This window comes from Panicum virgatum, chromosome 8K, assembly GCF_016808335.1.
Source record: "Panicum virgatum strain AP13 chromosome 8K, P.virgatum_v5, whole genome shotgun sequence".
Lineage (NCBI taxonomy): Eukaryota > Viridiplantae > Streptophyta > Magnoliopsida > Poales > Poaceae > Panicum > Panicum virgatum.
The window spans coordinates 2,288,932-2,309,249 of NC_053143.1; the positions used below are offsets into that span (position 1 = coordinate 2,288,932).

The 20,318-nt window shown below is 43.7% G+C and overlaps 3 protein-coding genes and 1 pseudogene across 11 annotated transcripts; 2 read left to right on the forward strand and 2 right to left on the reverse strand.

Moving 5' to 3' along the window:
- The first annotated feature begins 7,177 nt into the window (after positions 1–7,177).
- Positions 7,178–12,654, forward strand: LOC120643479 (CBL-interacting protein kinase 32-like). 8 transcript variants are annotated; one of them, XM_039919852.1, is made up of 15 exons: positions 7,178–7,434; positions 8,349–8,407; positions 8,485–8,662; positions 8,887–8,949; positions 9,104–9,175; positions 9,319–9,426; positions 9,503–9,583; positions 9,752–9,805; positions 9,911–10,036; positions 10,118–10,207; positions 10,943–11,065; positions 11,162–11,272; positions 11,578–11,691; positions 11,823–11,879; positions 11,962–12,654. In XM_039919852.1, the coding sequence occupies exons 3-15, from the start codon at positions 8,492–8,494 to the stop codon at positions 12,133–12,135; spliced, it is 1,344 nt and encodes a 447-aa protein (XP_039775786.1). In that variant the 5' UTR covers positions 7,178–7,434; positions 8,349–8,407; positions 8,485–8,491; the 3' UTR covers positions 12,136–12,654. The 8 variants fall into 8 exon arrangements, with proteins under 8 accessions (XP_039775786.1, XP_039775782.1, XP_039775785.1 ...); XM_039919853.1 differs by having other exon boundaries at positions 7,181–7,434; positions 8,349–8,662; positions 11,962–12,036; positions 12,243–12,654; XM_039919854.1 differs by lacking the exon at positions 7,178–7,434 and adding an exon at positions 7,475–7,748 and having other exon boundaries at positions 8,349–8,662; positions 11,962–12,036; positions 12,243–12,654.
- Positions 12,655–12,792: 138 nt separating this feature from the next.
- Positions 12,793–14,187, reverse strand: LOC120643481 (neo-calmodulin-like). Its single transcript, XM_039919858.1, has 3 exons — positions 13,892–14,187; positions 13,428–13,803; positions 12,793–12,952 (listed from the first exon to the last, which is right to left on the reverse strand). The coding sequence occupies exons 1-3, from the start codon at positions 13,974–13,976 to the stop codon at positions 12,871–12,873; spliced, it is 543 nt and encodes a 180-aa protein (XP_039775792.1). The 5' UTR covers positions 13,977–14,187; the 3' UTR covers positions 12,793–12,870.
- A 513-nt stretch (positions 14,188–14,700) lies between these two features.
- LOC120643478 lies at positions 14,701–18,775 on the reverse strand (annotated as a pseudogene). Its single transcript, XR_005663019.1, has 13 exons — positions 18,556–18,775; positions 18,389–18,442; positions 18,098–18,203; positions 17,936–18,014; positions 17,237–17,410; positions 17,015–17,113; positions 16,662–16,836; positions 16,395–16,498; positions 16,181–16,320; positions 16,028–16,100; positions 15,465–15,577; positions 15,242–15,359; positions 14,701–15,087 (listed from the first exon to the last, which is right to left on the reverse strand). The product of XR_005663019.1 is annotated as a glutamate-rich WD repeat-containing protein 1-like (transcript).
- Positions 18,776–19,217: 442 nt separating this feature from the next.
- LOC120646482 lies at positions 19,218–20,305 on the forward strand. The gene has a single exon (XM_039923040.1). The coding sequence runs from the start codon at positions 19,218–19,220 to the stop codon at positions 20,241–20,243; it is 1,026 nt and encodes a 341-aa protein (XP_039778974.1). The 3' UTR covers positions 20,244–20,305.
- Positions 20,306–20,318: the final 13 nt, after the last annotated feature.

Genomic DNA, 20,318 nt, shown 5'->3' on the forward strand with positions numbered 1-20,318 from the left:
AACCTGCGCATGGGCCCAGGACCTCTGCGTTCCGAATAAGTAAAATTAAAAGTGCGCTAATGCATCATGTAACAATGAATAACAAAATTAGATTTGTTGCGAACGTACCTGAAGCCAGATCCAGATAGTTCCCATAGTGGGCCTCTCGTCCTCCTCGTCGCCGTACATGGCCCCGTGGTAAGGCTCGTGGCTGACCCTGGGCCGACCAACGGCTAGCCTCTCGTACGACCAAAGCTGTAGCAGTAGTGGGCACCCTGCCAGGATAGCGTTCCCATGTGTCTTCATGCAGCCGTTGCAGAGTCCACGGTAAGTGGCTGCAAGTACCGCCTCACCCCAGCTGTAGGGCGGTACGTCCTCGTCCCCATCCGCAATCTCCCGTGCATACGGAAGGAGAATCCTATCGACCGAGTTGCCATGAGTGTTGTTGAACATGATGTAACCAAGTAACCAAAGTAGGTACGCCTCCAGCGATCTGGTCACACTGTACTCATCGGCATCCGCAGCCAACAGGGCAGGCAGCATAAACAATTAAGATTAATGGTTTCAACTGACAATGGAACATGTGAATTATAACAATTAAATTTAAATATGGAATGAATACGTACTGTAAACTGTAGGAACCAGGTCTTCAAAGGACCTGCTGCTCGCGGGTGCGGGTTGATCGGACCTGCTTCTTCCACGCGGTCAACCAGGGCAAAACGGGCCTCCAGGTCATCCTTCCACGAGGCCGCGACCACACGCGGACCTACAACCTCCCCGACGATAGGGAGGCCGAGGAGGTAGGCCACGTCCTGCAGCGTAGGAGTCATCTCCCCACACGGGAGGTGGAACGTGTGTGTCTCCGGCCTCCATCTGTCAACGAGCGCCGTCAGGAGGGATCGGTCGAGCTGAATAGGCCCAACCTCGACAAGACGGCTCAGAGTCAGTAGACCGGCGTCACGTAACCTGCAAAAAAACAAAATTGTCGAAACAAAGGAATACCGACGAATACATAAGTGATAAACAATAATATTTCATTACATACCGGTCACACCAATCGTGGTGTACAGAGATCGCCTCTCCGGGTGGACGAGGACATAGCACCTCTAGGGCTCGGTGCTCAACAGCTGCAAAGTAAGACCTGTGGCTTGAGTCGATAATTGGGTCTAGCAAGGAGTCCATCTCCATACCTGCATTCAAAAATATATGAGAACACATAGGTAAATATATATTTCATACAAATTGGACACATAGGTAAAATAATAGTTCATTACATACCTGCAATATTTCATTACAACATATTACAAATAATGAAATACAATTGTGGATCATGACACCGAATGCCTTCCACGAGCAATTCTCGCCGATGCTCGTCTGAACGTAGCAGGTGCTCCATCTCTGGGATTTCCGGAAGGACCGACGTCAGCAGCATCGTGAAGTGCATTCTGAGGACACTTCTTGTAGTTGTGACCCAATGCTCGACATTGGCTGCAACGCTTTTGTGCCTTGCTTGCTTCCGACTCGTCCATACCATTCCAAATACGACGTGTCTGACGGCGGCCTTTGCCTTTCTTAGTGGCTGGATCAGGAATAAACATCTTATTCTCATTATCCTGAGTGAAAGGCCCCACAATTCCAATCCCGTATACCTCATGTCCACAGGTGGATACAACTGCTTCCTTGCTGAAGTACGGTGAAACAAATACTCCTGGCTGCAACGCAGACTCTCCACATGCCGCAATGAGATGGGAGCATGGCATATGCAATAACTTTGGCTTCATGCAGGAGCAGAAGGCTTTGCCATCAACTGTAATCAAACTCTCCTGTACCACCCTATCTCTGCGGATACCATGACCACTTCTATCTTTGCATAGAACCTCAAATCTATGCTCCATTGTACCTGTCGATATGACACGGTGCAGTTTGGCCTTTTCAATCTTCTCTTGCATATATTGCGTCACTCTTTTGCAAAACTGAATTTGGGGGTTGCTGATGTTTATGCTTGCAGCCGTGTAACGCTCTCTGAAATACTTCATGCACCCATACATGATGAACTCAACAATTCCCACAAGAGGAAAGGCACGACAAGAACGCATAACCATATTGAAACACTCTGCATGGTTCGTTGTCTGAATACCATACCGTATTCCATTGGTATCATAAAGGAATGACCATTTCTCCTTAGGTGCACCTCGAATCCAGTGTGAAAATGGCTTTTCAATTGAATCCCTAGCCTCTGCAGCCTGACTCGTGCCTGCTCCTGATGCCCTTACCTTCACTAGCTCTGCAGTCAACTGATCAAGCATCTGCCATAATGCATTGAATTTTCTCTGTTGATTTTGGGTGCACAACCTCTTAAACAGGTTCTTAAGATCCTTGTTCTTGAAGTGGTCATAGAAGTTTGCACCCATATGCCTAATGCACCACCTGTTTTGGACATCGGGCCATAATGGAGGCGTTGTCGCAGTTCCACGTTGCAATTTCAGTATTGATTGCAGGATACCTGCATGCCTATCACTAATAAGGCACACATCTGGACGTGCAGCAACAACATGAATCTTCACTCGTTCAAGGAACCAATACCAACTGTCTATGTTCTCATTCTCAACAAATGCAAATGCGAGCGGAACTATTTGGTTGTTGCAATCTACACCGATTGTGGTGAGTATCTGACCTTTATACCTTCCAGTCAAAAATGTGTCACCAATGCAGATCACCGAAAGACAAAACTGAAATGCTCTAACACAAGCACCTATGCAAAAGAAGGCTCGTTGCATAATTCTTTGTCCCCTAGTCAAGGCTGGTACAAGGTATGTGTCATAAAAGCTTACAGGATTTCTAGCAGCAACCTGGGATAACATACGAGGTAGGTTATCATATGATGCCTCGTATGTGCCGAACCGCATCTCCAACACCCTTTGTTTAGCCCGCCATGCCTTCAAATAACTGATGGTGTACTGGTAAGTCTGCTCAATGTGTCGAACAATCATTTTTGGCTCATAATTTAGGTTGTCCATAATAAACCCATACATTTGCTTTGCAACAAAGTCGCATGATATATTGCGATGCGAGGGAACAACTTCTGACAGCAAACAAGTGTGCTCTGTGACAATGGAACATTTCCAGTTTGACTTCCATTTTCCTTTGAATGCATGTACTCGCCATGGACATCCAGCATTCACACACTTCACCTCATATTCTTTACTGCCAGACTTTACGACTCTGAATTCTCGTTTCAATGAGATTGCCCATAGTCTCACAACATCTTTTACAGCTTCAATGTTTGGATATGTTGCAACTTGCACTACCTCATTCCCTCTGTACTCCCACTCCTGATTTCGTACATCTTCTGCGACATGACTGCCAAAACCATGCTCCTTCCACTCTTTTGGCAATGAGTACTACTCGTCATCAGATGAGCCCTCATATTCTTCCATCTCTATTGTGGTTTGGTCTTCTGCCTCCATCTCCTCCACAATGCTATGTATCCTCTCTCCCTCATCAGCAAGGCCCTGTGGTCCCATGTTTTGGTTCTCTGTCTCTTCTGACTCATCTTGCTCAACATAATTGGTCTCTCTTCGAATACTCGGAGTTCCTTGATCTGCACAATGTTGTATTTCATTTTGTGTCTTCTTCCGGATTTGAACAAGAATGGCCAGAGGCCAGCCACGCTCTAGAGCTGCTTGCATGTACTTCTGCCAGTCATCAGTGCTGTGTATCATCATCAATTCCCATAATTCACTTTCTACCTCCCAATTAACAAGAGACTGGACAGTGATCACATGTGTCAACGGATCAACATGGAACCCACGCTGCAGCCACTTACATATGGAACTAAAACTCCTTTCCAGAGGTTTATCTATGCCGCTAGATGTGCACTTAAAGGCAGAAAGATCTACTCCATTTGGCCCATACATAACATTGTATTCACCATAAAATACTTGAAACTGCATCTTGCTCGACATATCTGTATATCACATAATACTTATCGAGTTATACTCTTTACTTCACTACCTTATTCAATAATCCGTAAAAACTAAGTATGAAATTCAACTACAACGTATAAGTATTCATAACTACGTGATGACACTCAAATTCTATACTGCATATGCCAAATTCTATTCTAAATCATAATTAATTTATATACACGTCTCTAATAGTACTGCAATTGTAATAATAAATGCGTAGTACTAATTTTCTAAACTAATTTACTACTACGTAACTACAAACTAAAATATCATTAAACTCCTACTTAAATGGTTCTACTATACCAATAATTAAATTAAATTACTCACCCCTACTTAAATTACTCATACTTAAATACATAGTACTTAAATATAACAATATATAAACTAAATGTACTAACCGGCAGATCACAAGTGCTGAATCCGACAGGGCTTCGCCGCTTTCCTTCTCCTCACTCCTCTCTTTTTTTCTAGATTTTTGGTGGAATTTTCGGGCTCAAATGAGGAGGGAAGGGGAGGGTTGGAGCTTATATAGAGGGGCTTACCCCGGTCGCCCGCGGGGGGGAGGGGCGACAGGCCCTCTTGCCGCGCCCGTGGGCTGGGCCCAGCGGTCGCCCGAGGGGAGGGCGACAGGCCCCCCTGTCGGCCCCCATAGGGCGACCGGGGTATATTTTTGAAATTTTCCAAAACGGACATATATTTTTGAAATTTTAATTTTTTTAAATATAAAAAAGAAAAAAACCGCTTGCTTCTGGGTGCACTATTTGGGCCAGGAAATCCAATGTGAGCCCAAAATTAGAGGAAAAAAGAAATAATTGTATCTGTATCCACCAGAGCCCAAACTACTCCGGGACAGCTCGTGGAGGCCCATTAGCCCCTCCCGCACTGCTGTGCTGTGCTGCTCGTTGGCTGTTGCCGCTGCTGCTTGTGCATCATCATTTTTCTCAGAAAAAAAATAAGGCATCAGCGATGGAAGTAATCAGCATCGCGGAGATGCGAGAACGATGCATGGATTAGCGATATATGGAAGCAACGTAGAAGAAGAAAACTTCCCTCCCGGGCCCGCGCCGCTTGCATTTTGACTCCCGGCTCCTTCTTAGTCCTGGGTGGATCGATCACTAATTAATTAATTACCTGCTCCGATCCAATCCTTGGACATTTATTTCACGTTGGATGAATGAGACGCGATAATAATGTAATAATGCAAGTACACTGACGACGGAAAAACTGACGGACAGCTAACAACAAAAAAAGTAACTGAGTCCTCATTACTACTCCCTCAATTTTTATTTACATAACATATTAGGTTTGTCCTAAGTTAATTTTTTTAAGCTTTGATCAAGTCTATACAAAAAATAGTAACAACTATATTATCAAACATATGCACTATCAACAAATATACTTTATGGTAGATTCAATATAATGAAACAAATTTGCTATTACAAATGTTATTATTTTTTCTATAAATTTGATCAAAGTTTGCTAAATTTTACTTTGAACAAACCTAATACGATATGTAAATGGAGTAGCTAGCCATTTGCATCATCAGATCACTAGCTTCTTAATCAAAAGTTGCAGCTAGCCTTGCAGAGTTGCAGGTCGTTGGTCATCATCTTCTTGTTGATTGGTCGTCGATCCAAGCCACTGCAAATCATGCATAATTAGTTGGATGGGTCCTTTCTTAATATAATTTGGGCTCAGCCGCCTGATTGTGTTGACCATCTGTGTACACAGTACGCTAGCAGCAAAGACCTTAGCCGTATACCGGCCGGCCTGGAGATGATTATTGGATGAAGATGTGATTAATTAGGTCAGTCATATCCATATCTTATTGTGTGGTGGTGGATACTAGTCTCGATCCACCACGTGTGTGTCTATATATATATATATATATATATATATATATATATATATATATATATATATATATATATATATATATATATATATATATATATATATATATATATATATATATATGAATGCATGATCGAGTTGCTGCTGATGACTTGAGACTCAAATATTTAGGCCCTGTTTAGTTCCCTTTAAAATTCCAAAACTTTACAAGATTTCCAATCACATCGAATGTTTTAACGCATGCATGAAGTATTAAATGTAGTTAAACAAAATAACTAATTATACAGTTTATCTATAATTTACGACACGAATTTTTTGAGCCTAGTTAAACCATGGTAGGACAATAATTACCAAATACAAACGAAAGTGTTACAATGCTTTACACCCAAAAGTTTACGCATCTAAACAAGGCCTTATTACATATGTAAACTACTAGACAAACATAATTAAGTACTGAGACTGATGAACGACTGTTGTCAGTCGTTGAAGCAATTATATATTCATCATCTGTACTGTCGCTACTCATCAAAATTTATCCATCTTCACCTTGTTTAATTATTTTCCTTTTTCTTAATTAGACGTAGTACGCCTGCTTTTATTTGGCCTCAAAACCCGCATTTTTCCGTGATCTAACTACTACGACTTTGATGCTATTTTCGGACAACAAATTAAAATTTCTCTCCAATGCAAGGATTCTAATTGAAATGTCTGATTTAAAGGAGATTTGCATTCATCGATACTGCAGTAGTACTAGTACACACATCAGGTTAGTTAACCTGCTCCCTTTATTTGTTTCTCCTTTTATTTTCACTACTCCCAGCATATGTTTCAATCATCTGCAAACAAGTTTACTATTTTTCTATCAAATCAGACGGATAAACTTAGAGTTGATGTACTACTAGCTCAACTGTTAAATGCGGCCTAATGACACGGGCACCGCGTTGGATGTTGGATTTGATCGCTGTTCATCAGGAGACAACCCAGGCAGCAGGCTATTCCGTTCCTTCGTTGTCTGGAGTTTCACTGTTACAGATTCCCCGTCGGTTGGCGTTTTGCCAAAACAACACGAGTGCATGTGCATCGGCAGCATGTGGATGTGGGCACGCACAGAGGATCCGTACCCGTCGCGGTCACGAGCGAGTGATGAAGCTCACGATCCACGGAGCGGGAAGTCCGGCGATCATCAATCATGCTGCACGCCGGCACTGCCGTCCGATACGAGCATCCGTACCTCTCGTCCCCACTTCCCTGTGGGACCCACCCACCACTGACAGCCGCCGCCGAGGCACGTCCTCCTTGTGGAGGCAGTTGAACTTGGAATTGAATTTTTTTTCGGAACAACAAACATGTCCTCCTTCCCTTCCGTCTTCCTCTTCCCCACCTCACCCTTTATCTTTTGCTGCCCGCCGCTATAATTGCCAGCCGGCTTGGTTGGTTGCTGGTGTCACCAGGGCCACCAAGCTCTCCCCCACCCCGCTTGCTCAGCAGCGGCCTCCTCAGAAGCCTAGCAGCTCTTCCTCGCCCCAACAGCCGTTTCCCAGATCTTTTTCAGCACCGGCACTCCAGCAGGGCACAGCAAGGGCATCTACTCGGGCATTTTTCGCCTGATCCAGTCCAACCGGAGAGACTGCAAGTAAGAGCTCCTCTGCCTGCCTCTTCTCTTCCTTGTTTCCTTTTTCTTCCTGTTTCTAGCTAGTATGCAGCGATGTGATCCGCTCCTTTTCAGCCCAACTACAGTTGCTTCATGCATTCTTTCCAGCAATCTTGTTTTCCCCTCTTAATTCCCCAAGCCCTTCAGCCTTGTATTTCTAGCACGCAGGTTTTTATCGGGGGCTATTGGCCCAGCTTCTTCAACCTCCATTGTTTCTGCTAGTTCTTTTTTTTTAAAAAAAAATAAAAAATCTCTTTCCCCTATCCTAAAAGAGATCACTTTCTTCCCTGTTTGAGGTGAGAGCCCTGGCTGCAAGTTTCATGTTCTTGGGCTGTCCGATCGCTGGAATGGAATATGCCCATGAGCAGCCCCTCCCATGTTATGTTATGCTTTTCTGAATGGATGGACTGAATGTTCAATTCCTATCTTTCTGCAGCCCCCTCGTGGATGATTGACATTTATTCTTTCCAGGTCCCAAGAATGGTCTAACTTCTCTTTGACTCCCAATTCGATATTCCTGTTCTAGGCGAGAGAGGGGGAAAAAATAGTTTTTCGATCTCACAGGATCTTTTCTGCTAACCCCACTGATTAAGTCGTTCACCAATTTTCTGACTTAGCATGTGGTAGGGAATAAATAACCAACAAACTGACCATTAGCTGTTCACTAGTCGTGGATTTGCATTTGGCCTTGCCCATAAAATTTACAGATCAGTGATGATTCATTGGAGATAAGAAATAAGACGTGAATCTATCACACGTCCAAACTGAACCCGTGTAATGGAGGGTTCTTAGTTAATTTCAGAAATTTTATGCAGCTAGACAACTATCAGCATGTCATTTTTTTTTTTCAATTTTCATCTTGACCTGTAACAATCTGGGTAAAATTTTCCACACAGGACAGTGAAACCATTGGACTCCGCTTAGAAACTTCCTGATATTTCTAAGGGCCGATAAGGCCACGCTCACGTGGAGCCCACACGTCAGTGGCCCGAGTCCCGCTGACTTAAGTCAGCGGAGACTCATCCCGATAAGGCAGGGAATGAGTACAACCAAGGTGAAGAGACGTGTGGGGAAGTATGAGCTCGGTCGGACCATAGGTGAAGGCACATTCGCAAAGGTCAGGTTCGCAAAAAACACTGAGACAGGCGAACCAGTAGCCATCAAGGTCGTAGATAAGGAGAAGGTCCTCAAGCACAAGATGGTGGAACAGGTCACTGTCGATTTCACACTTTGAATTATTGCTGCATTTTTTAATGTTTGGTGATATTTCACATCTTGAAGATTGTGGCCCCTTCCATCAGATTCTGTACCCCTTTTATTGTATTTCTTATTTTTGAATGGTCTATGAGCTTGGCAACTTTTCTCAGCATTGAATTAATACCTCCTTGTCGAAGTAATCTGTCGTTGATGAAAAAACTACATGGTCGAATGCAGATTAAGCGGGAAATTTCAACAATGAAGTTGATCAAGCATCCCAATGTTGTTCGCATATATGAGGTACCTTTCTTGATATTCTATTTGACCTTACAAGATATCAGAAAAGAGCCAAGTCAATAAATTCCTAATATAATCATTTAACATGCCTATTTTCTTTTCACTGGGAGCAGTCAATTGCTGATATTTGACAAATCAATGTTTCATTAATCTTTAGGTGATGGGAAGTAAAACAAAGATCTACATTGTGTTAGAATATGCTACAGGTGGCGAGCTCTTTGACATAATTGTAAGTGATATACACGTCCGTTCCGGTTCATGCTGTTTCTGCTATACCCACTGCCTTACTTTACTGTTTCAGTGTCCACAAAGCTCAGTTTATCACTGAAATTTTTTGATTAAAGTTAAACCTTTTATGTTCCTATCATAAAGGCTAACCATGGTCGAATGAGGGAAGATGAGGCCAGGAGGTACTTCCAACAATTAATCAATGCAGTTGATTATTGTCACAGCAGGGGTGTGTACCACCGGGATCTAAAAGTGAGCTCATTTTCTTTGTGTGATTTTTTCTGTAATGAAGGAATCTATTTCAGAATCTAAATTAAGATACTTGCAGCCTGAAAATGTACTGCTCGATTCATATGGAAACCTGAAGGTCTCTGACTTTGGGCTGAGCGCCCTATCTCAGCAGATCAAGGTAATGACTTCTCGCCTATATGCATCTAAGTTACCAATGAGTACTTGAGTATGAGAGGGTAAAATTCACACTCTTTGCATCAGCAATTAATCATACCCGTTTATGTTTAAAAATTGAGTCCCTCAACATGTTTTTAAGCATGTTTCTTCTCTCTTCTATCTTGTTCAGGATGATGGATTGCTGCACACAACTTGTGGAACTCCGAACTATGTTGCACCAGAGGTAATGCCAAAAAACTGCAGAGACTGAATCAATAATGGATGCCATGGCAATTACCATTTCATTAGGAATGCAATGATATAAATATTTCTGCCAACTTCATTGTAGGTCCTTGAAGATCAAGGCTATGATGGTGCAATGGCTGATTTGTGGTCATGTGGAGTTATCCTGTTTGTTCTGCTAGCAGGGTATTTGCCTTTTGAGGACTCTAATCTTATGACGTTGTATAAGAAAGTGAGCATTGCAAGGCTTTTAGATTACTGCAGCGTTCTTGTTTATTCGTGCTTATTTGACTTTACCTGATATTCCTTGCAGATATCAAATGCAGAATTTACATTTCCACCGTGGACGTCTTTTCCTGCGAAGAGGCTGTTAACAAGAATCCTTGATCCAAATCCAATGACGGTATGCCAGATCACAAAAGCTTCTTGAAAAGGAAAATACTAGCAAAATAATCTTAAGATAATGGAATAGAACAAATATATACTCCCCATACAAATGTATCGCCTAGTAGGCCGATATATCACTGATAAACGTGTTAGCCTGATAGGTCTCCTTGGTCATGGGTTGTTGGTTAAAAGGCTAATATAGTGTGTGTGTGTGGGGGGGGGGGGGGGGGGGGGTTGGTCTTTTCCCCATGAAAAGGGACTTTTTTGTACTGGTGACTGGGTACTATACCCTTCTTTCTTCTTAATATATTGATACGCAGCTCTCCTGCGTGTTCGAGAAAAAAGGCGTACCCAGTGCCGTAGGCTTCCCGCACTGCACTGTGTTCGAGAAAAAAGATCACTGATAAATGTCAACCGTCAACCAAATGATATTCCCACTGATCCAGGGTTTGTCATGTAAGTCAGATTGACACAAATGTACTTACTAGTACGCACATGGCCACTATGAGATGCAGTTGAGGAAAATTTTCTTTTAGGAAAAGGTATAGGCAATCCACATAACCATATTTCAAAATGATACCCTTTTTTTGTGTAAACTATTGCAACTTCCAGTCATAAAGAAAGAGACAAAAATGGGTTGTGGTTCATCTTCATTTTGAGTGTGTGCCAACTCTGCTTTCAAAATGAATGGGCCTTCATAATTCTCTCTTGCTCCATAACATTAGGCTCATCTTTTGGTAAACCATGGCAGAGAATAACAATCCATGAAATATTAGAGGATGAGTGGTTCAAAAAGGGCTACAAGCGCCCGGAATTTGACGAAAAATATGACACCACATTGGATGATGTGGATGCTGTCTTCAATGATTCAGAAGTAAGTAATTGGTGCATTTCTATTTTATATCTCTTGCATAATTTCACGGATTTTAGTTACCAACTAGTTTTACTAATGTTATCTGCCATCATTCAGGAGCACCACGTGACAGAAAAGAAAGAAGAAGAGCCAGTAGCTCTGAATGCATTTGAACTGATTTCAATGTCAGCAGGCCTAAATCTTGGAAACTTATTCGACTCAGAGCAGGTACTGGATCTGGATGTTCCTGACTCCTCTGTAGTAATTGAAAACGCAGTGTGGTTGGTTGCTTAAATTATCATGATTTTCCAAGGACATTGCCTCAAGAGTCAGACTGTGATATGCATTTCCTTTCTAACAGCTAGTAAAGGTCAAGTCAATTACACAGTTATAATGCATTTGACAAGCTAATACACTATATGCCTAGTATGTGATTAGAACATTGGTTTTGGAAATTTTACATTTTTTCGCAATTTAGGATTATCATTTTTTCTATATTTTCTACTTATATTTGTAATAATTTGTATCTGCAGGAATTCAAAAGAGAAACAAGGTTCACCTCAAAATGTCCACCCAAGGAAATTGTCCGCAAGATTGAGGAAGCTGCAAAACCTCTAGGATTCGATGTTCAGAAGAAAAATTACAAGGTTCCTTCCCACAACTCAATGATAACTGATTATCTGAAATTCTGAATATTTTCCTTAAGTTTTTAAACTTCTCAATAATGTATACAAACTCTAGATAGATCTTTATGCATTCTGTCTTATTGTATAACCAGTTGAGGCTCGAAAAGGTGAAAGCAGGGAGGAAAGGAAACCTCAATGTTGCTACTGAGGTAATGCAAGAAAATCCTGAACTTGTAATCTATTTTAAAGTAAACTTCGTCAGCCTAACATTTATTATGCATTTTGGTTCAGATACTACAAGTTGCACCCTCTCTTCATATGGTAGAAGTCCGAAAAGCAAAAGGCGACACTCTGGAATTCCATAAAGTAACTACCATACGCGCAAAGATCATGCTTATAAAAGAAACATATCTATTCATGAAGCTGAGCCATTGGTTGGAGAAGTGGATTAATTCCTATACTTAGGCTTCTTCAATCACCAATAGTTTGGGTTGACTAAGTTAGAGATTCATAACTTAGCTTTGCTCTTCAACAGTATATGGTACTTATGTGTAAACTGTAACTTTCTGCAGTTCTACAAGTACCTTTCCAAGACCTTAAAGGACGTTGTCTGGAAATCCGAGGATCTGCAAATGCAACCTGCTGCTTAGCACTCGGCAGAACCTAAGGAGAGGAAGGATGGAAAACTATTTGTGTCTCATTCTTCCAAGCAGATTCCATTTTGGTAGCCTGGATCAGCAAATATGTTCTCCGAATTATATATGTACTGGTGTGGCCCAGCAAATTGTGCTGGTCCTCCACTACTGTTGTAAATGCTGCATTTTGAGAGGTCGCGTTGCTTGCTGTAGACTGTAGTTGGAGTGAAGCTCGTTCAGTAGATTTTGTCAGTATGTGAGCTTTGTAAATTCATGTATGCCAATGAATCATGTTGAAACACCATGCACAAAATCCGCGAAATGAAGCCAAGTATGGTTTTTGCACCCTTGACCTTGCTATGTTGCCCCATTTTCTGGTACTGAACAGAAGAGCTTAAGCAGGTTTTCATTGTTTCAAGAAAAACCTGGCAAGTTAATTGGGAAAACCTGGCAAGTTAATTGGGAACTCATGTTGGTTACCATTTCATTTTTTTCCCATTTACAAAGTGGATTTTGTTACATTTCACTCAGCTGTCAGCAAGAAATGAGGGTGGCAGAGTGAGTTTCAGAGGATTGTACAGGAGGGGCAGGTGCTCTTAGCGTGATCCGAGTCACTCCCATGGCCTTCCATCTCCTGGTGCCTTCGCCTGCACAATGACCCAAGAACCCAACATAAGTGTCAGGTTCAGGCTTCAGATGAAAATCATGCACGAGTAATTCTTTCAGCTGAAGTTTGATCCATGAGTGTACTGCTACTTGCAAACTACACTGCTGAAGTTTCAAGGCCCCAATGCAATGCAAGTAAGTGCATTTGTTGAGTACCGTCGGCGTTTAACTTGTCGGCCCATTTGCAAGATCCGAAATGCAAGAACCCAGCGACAGACGCGGTATCCGTTTTTCAGGAGCGACGGCATGGCCGGTTCCGCTGTCTCCAATTCGAGCCTAATCGATTAATTGAGCAGGCACCTATCAATACCTAGTTTAATTTATCAATCAACGATGAGTCTTTGTGCTAATCTAGGCGAGAAGAATGCGAGGGATGCAATGGAAGAAAGTTATAATAACTCAGTAATGCAAAGAAGAAGAAGAAAGAGAGATCTTTGAATTTGGATGGTCACTCACTTGGCCAGCATGACCTTCGCGAACTCGGTGTAGTTGATCTGGCCGTCGCCGTCGACGTCGGCCTCGCGGAGCATCTCGGCGAGCTCCTCGTCGGAGAGGCGCTCGCCGAGGTTCTGGAGGACGTGGCGGAGCTCGTCGCGGGAGATGAAGCCGTTCTGGTCCTGGTCGAAGACGCGGAAGGCCTCGCGGAGCTCTTCCTCGTCGGCGCCGCTGGCCTCGCGCATCTGGCGCGCCAGGAGGGTCAGGAACTCCTGGAAGTCGATGGCGCCGCTGCCGTCGGCGTCCACCTCGTTCACCATCTCCTGCAGCTCCTCCTCCGTCGGGCTCTGCCCCAGCGAACGCATCACCGTGCCCAGCTCCTTGGTCGTGATCGTCCCTGCGTCCATCAATTTGCGCCTCATCAACTGTCAATTGCAATTGCAATTCATCGATGAACAATGCGATTCAGCCATGGCCCTACATACCGTCGCCATCTTTGTCGAAGAGGCTGAAGGCCTCCCGGAACTCCTCGATCTGCTGCTTGGACAGCTGCTGCTCCACCTCGTCCATTCTCTTCTTCTCTCGATCGATTCAATGGGTTGCTGATCGATCTCCTAATTCCGTTGGAGAAAAACACATGATCGATGGACGACGCCTTGTGTGCCCTCGATCACAAATTCACGACAAGCCACGATGGATGCAGACTAATTTGTGTGCCTGAATCGCAGGAACGGTAAAGGTGCATTCCCCTATCTAGTTTGTGCCTCCTTGTCCTCTATTCTTCTGCTCTTGCGCTGGCCAAAATAAGGAGTCTGGGCGAATTATATACCTGCTCAGAAATACTTTTTTATTTTATCCTGTCAAACTTTTAAGACTTTGATTCTCAGTGGCTTCTCAAATATTTAGTTCGAAATCATTTCCTGGAAAAATAATTACCTGAGATCTCACCATACATTTTTTTCAATCTTTTCATTATCTTTGTATTTATTTAATAGAAAGAATATGTGTACATTTAATTTTCTGCAAAGGGAGCACAGAATATACGCAGCGGCAATGGAGCATATCTAAATGGGCGGCTGCCAAATTTTCAAAAATGAACAAAGCCGGCATCAAACCGCCAACCGTGCTCCACAAAAGGTCCTTCCAGCCGACTCTACCTATGCGAGTCATAATAAATCAGATTCCTACTTTCAGAAACATTTCTGTGGTATAACATCTAACAAATCGTGCATCATGACAACTAGAAAAATTGTCTTTGTAACCTCAGCACCAATGGCACCTTAGGTTGCTCTGCTAGCTGTGAAAAGGAAGCACCTTTTGCTTCAATGCCACAGTATGGGCTGATATATGCTGTATCAACATTACATAGCAAAAACTGTGCACATTACATCTTTATCTATATAGCATACAATGTCAGCCAATCAAAATTTATCATCCTGCTCAACAAAGATGGCTGGCAGCTAAACAGGATAATACTGGATACATAACCCTGGAATTACAAGTTGCATGGTGCTACCAAAAACATCTATGACTCAGCAGATGCCATGGTTGCATCAGTGTTGCCAGGAATGGTTGTATCAATGTTGCTGGGCATCACCACATTAAAACCGTCAATTGCTGTAGATATGATCATCGAGGGTATCTGTGGGTGCCAATGCAATTCTTTCAAGTCTTTCTGGCCCTGCTCATAGAAACAGTCAGTGTTTTGTATCACTCTTTACAAGCAATAGAACTGTGCAAGAAAAATGATACAGCCACTAAAGATGAGGCCACAAGTCAGTCAGTCTCCAATGCCATCATCATGATCAAATGAGAGAACAATTTAATAGTACTACCTGATGAACAAAGAGAAGTTGTGGGGGTAAATCTTCAGGTGCATTCGCCTGCTCCTTCATCTTCGCTCTGAACTCAGCCTCCTCTTCAGCATCTCTTTCCAGTGAAAGGTCCCAAATTCTATACCCAGACAATTCGTGAGAGGTGTCAGCAAATACTGGGCAAAACATTTTGACAGTCCAGTGTATCTAAGAGAAGAATGACAAGGGAAGGAGAGAGTATTACGTGAGTTGATGATCTTCAGACGTTACAGCCAGTGACGCCGCTTCATGTGGACTCCACTCAATAGATGTAACTGCTTTCTTGTGGTACTCAAAATGGGCTACCAATGAGTCCTCCTACCAGTACGATAGAGAGTACTAAGGGAAAAAGATTCACAAACAACACTAAAGAAATACAAAACTAGAATTACTATAATCAGTATGAATATGTCTAGATAAACAGGGCAATACGACAAGGGTACAACCATGGTAGCGAGCTGGACTAATTTGTGCACGGTGCACTGTTTACATACTAGCAGTAATGAAACGCTATCTAATGTAGGCTATCTATTTCAAAAATCTAGTAGCAAAAGCATAACTTGTATATTTTTATTGCTGAGATGGTTTACTCATTTCCTAATATCTTCAGAACACCCATCATGTGCAATTGTCATTCCACATATTGCATAGAGGCAAACAGAACCCCAACTAAAAGTAAATTAAAGAAACACAAATTAAGGAAAATGTCAAGTTGGCTACATCCGAAACTCACAAGCATAGAAATTGTCATATATCAAGAAGGAATACCTGAATTGATCTGAGATCACGAACTGAGAAACTGCCATCATCACACCCTGAAGCTATCATGGAGCTAGCAAGTCTGATAATGCAAGTCAAAAGTCAAAACGTGCATTTATGAAGCAGAAGTTGTAGTACTCAAGAGTTATCCGCTGGATATACCTATTCCATGAGATAACATTCACATCGGCTTTATGAGCTTTTATAGAAATACAAGGTTTCTTCCCTGTACGTATATCCCATATCGCTATCGTACCATCCACAGAACAAGAGGCAAATACATCAGCTTCCGTGGGACTCCACTGCAAGGATATTAGTTAGAAAATCATATTCAAGGAAACATATTAATAACATAATACATCATTCAGTGGCATGCCTGTAGATCTTCAACACTTGCAGTGTGTCCAACAAATGGATTTGCATCTACGTTCCAGTTGTTTGGAGTTGGCTCCCACAGGTGAATGCACTTATTGCAGTCACCTGCATAGAAAAAGCATTAAATTATTCCGAAAATATCTATACACCAAATTAATTGGTATCAATGATTCATGGACATGGAATAGAGGGATCATGCATTGAGTTCTCAACTATGGAAACATTTTAGATGACAAACATTGTGAAATGCACAAGATCAGGTACACACCAGAAACAAGTCTTCCAGTAACAAGCGGACTCCAATCAATTGCATATCCCTCATCTTTATGGCCATTAAATACTTTCAGAGGCAAGTGTTTGTGAATTATGTCATCTTCTTTGGGTGCAGGTGCCCCTGACTCTGCTTCTGCTAAGGAATTAAGGTAGGAGCTCAAGTCCCACACCTGCATATTTAGAAGCCGGGTAACAGTTGGCAATGCATAAAAAAGAAGTCAATACGGTGCATTCAGTTTCAGGGCCTGTTTTCAAAAGGTAATACGATATATAGAATTGATATACAGGTTTAGGTTGCCAGCGACAAAATAACTAAAAAAAACAAATGTGAGGTAAGAACTAAATTACCTGAACATGACCAGTATCTCCCCACGTAGCACATATATGTGGTTTTTGAGTCATTGAGCGTATCCGATTTACACAACCCGCATGAGCCACCTTTTTTAGCTGATACATTGAAATGTAGCAACAGAACACATCACAAGCTGTATATCAGCGTAGCTTGCACAACACTGAAAAAACTTGAGTTTTTTGGTGAAGTAGAGTTATGATATCGATTAAAAAACATACATGTAGAATGGGCTTTATATCCTCATTAATTTCTTCATCTTCTTCATCGCTGCTGCTGTCACTATCCACATCAGTGTCAGCATCAACTGTTGAAGCTGGTATAGGTTCCCGCTTCTTCCCCCTTATGTTAGAAAGCTTGAAAATGCCAATATAATTCGATGAAGCCTTCTCAGCCTGAAGAACAGTTTAGCTCCAAACTCAGAGAGACAAACTAAAAGTTTAATGATTAAATTAAAGTATTCCAAATAATCAAGTCATTCCTTTAAGCTGAATGCAATAGCAAGATTCAAGAAAGTTGCTGAATAGGCTTAAATTAATCTTTTAGCGATCCGAATTCGCTCACTAGAAACCAATTACAATCTCTAGCAGGAATCATCATATTAAGTGCCTATGAGTGCTCACAATATGTTTCTGGCACATTCCCCTTTTTTAGCTTAGAGTCAGCAAAGGCACGCTGCTTAAGAAAACATATTAACAAGAACATAAATACAAATAGGTAATATCATAGCATGTTCCCATGATATTTTCTGTAAATTTTAATTAAAATTAAAAATACAGAAGAATAGGTGCAACAGAACACAATTAATGTTCCTATAGAAATTATAATTCAGGATTTTAAAAAAAAACTATGTATAGAAATGAAGTCAAGCTTTGCCAGTAATAATGTTTAGGTTTTGAAGGCGTAAAGAGTAACGAAACCTGCGTTCCAGCAACACCATATAATGTATGGGGGAACTCTGATCGTACGAGTCCAAGTTGATCGCGCACAACATCAAAACTGCAATGGAAGATTATTCATGAGAACGGATCATATATTACCTCACAAAAAAAAAAACAATGCCCTATGCTGAGAAACATTACCTCAAGCAAGACCAGCCAATGTCGAACCCTCGGAGATAATTGTAAGCCTCAGGATCAAACTGGAGTTCCCCCCATCTTCCAGTGTATCTACACCGGGTTGCCAGACCTAAAACGAAGCACTAACTAGTTGGGTATAGCTTGCACGCTGAAACAATATGCATAATCATCTAAAAGGGGAAAAACTAAAAAAATACTCCTAAGCAGAAAGGCGATTCATTTAGGCGTAACTTTGCGAGCAAACATCACTATTCTGGCTGTGTGAAAGAAAAGGATGGGGTATTCCTTCCTCACCTTGGCCGGACCAGGGGCAACCGCAGGATTAGATGACGTGGAAGCTTCAACTTTCTTCAGGCCATAAATACAGCAGAATTAGGCATGTGAAACAAAGAACATACTGAAACGACTGAAGGAACAGGCATCAATCAGGACTCCAGAAATAATAATGTCCTGTATGGTACCTTGGTCTTCTTGGATTTGGCCTTCTTGGCCTTCTTGATGGTGCGACCCATGAGTGAAACAACTTTTGCAGAATAGAGCTCCGCGGAGGTGGCTGGTCCCGGGCGGCGGAGCTGCGACTGCAGGGGACGGGGAAGGAGGAGGGGCGGTGGTCGGGAACTTGGGTTTTGGCGGCGGCCGTGCCCCAGCCCCAGGGTTTCGGCGGCGGCCGTGCCCCAGCCCCAGGGTTTCGGCAGCGAAGCTTCGTGTTCCCTCCGTTACCAATATTGGGCTGGGCCGATAGGCTCATAGTGGGCCGTGTGGACATTGCTTACTTAGTGGACAGTCATTCCAGCCCAGGAACTTTTTTCTCAGAGAATTCCAGCCCATGATGATGAAATTTAAAAGGTTGCTCTATTTCCTTTCCTTTTTGAAAAACAAATTATGGAGTGCTCCATCTCTGTCTGAACTTAAGCAGAGAAAACATAAGACCAATTTTTTGGATGAATTTAAGAAACGGAATCAGGTTGGTTGATGGAATACATTGTCAATATAAGCGGAAATTTCATCCTTTGACAAGGAAAGTTACCAAGGCACTTATAAGCAGAAAATCAGTAACAATGGCATTTGGCATGTCATCATCATGATTTGTTCGTGTGTGTTCATATTCACAGCCTCACAGGTAATGAAGGTTGAAGACCACTCTGACACAAATCATAGAGAATCACAGGGCGGGAATGGCGGCGGCCCCCTCCTGCTGGCAGAGGAACGGCGCGTCGGCGTTGGCGTCGCTGCAGTAGAGGCAGGGGTGCTGCTCGAACCCCTGGTCCCGGAGCAGCTCCCTGGCCCGGCTCACCACCTCCTGGTTGCTCACCGGCGCCGGGTGCGCCGCCAGCACGGCCTGCACCGCGCTGCTGAACGCGCCGCACGCCTTTCCGCCGACGGCCGCCTCGTCGTCCGCCGCCACGTCCGCGGACGTCTCGTCCGTCTGGCACCCGCTCAGCAGGATGCCGCCGTCGGGGCTCGGCGTCGGCGCGTCGTGGTGGTGGCGGAACTTGGCGCTGGCGTCGGCGCCGAAGAGCGCGAGGAGGTGGTCGGCGACGTGGTGGGACGCGTCGACGCCCGAGGCGCCGGAGAGGTGGCCGACGACGGCGGCGTACGGGAGGAAGCGGGCGCGGGCGGCGCGCGTGGTGGTACCGTCGACGGCGAGGTCGTCGGTGACGACGGCGGAGGGCCCGATCTGCTCCTTCTCCTGGTCGATGAGGCCGCCGCTGTGGCACGAGTCGGAGACCATGGTGAAGGTGGCGCCCTGCGGCACCCGGTCCACCAGCTGCCGGAAGTCCACGTCCGTGATGAGGTTGAAGTCGCAGGGCACGATGGCCTCGTCCTGGCGCGCGCCATGGCCGCGGCGGTGCGGGACGAGCGTGCCGTGGCCGCTGTAGTGGAAGAAGAGGACGTCCCCGGGCGAGGCGCGGGCCACCATGTCGGCGAGCGCGCGCTTGATGTTGGCGCCGGTCGGGAGCACGGCGGCGGCGCTGCGGTCGTCGTCGGTGAGCACGGTGATGTCGCCGGGCGCGAAGCCGAAGCGGGCGACGAGGGTGTCGAACATGGCGAGGACGTCGTTGATGCAGCCTCGCAGCTCGTGGGGCGTGCCGGCGTAGTTGCAGCCGACCAAGGTAGCAAGCAACTGCTTCTTCCCCTCCATTGTTAACTAGTTTTCTCTGACAACTTGCAACTAGCTCTGATGACTGGTGTGTGCAGCTTCAATTATTTCTTGAGTACGATG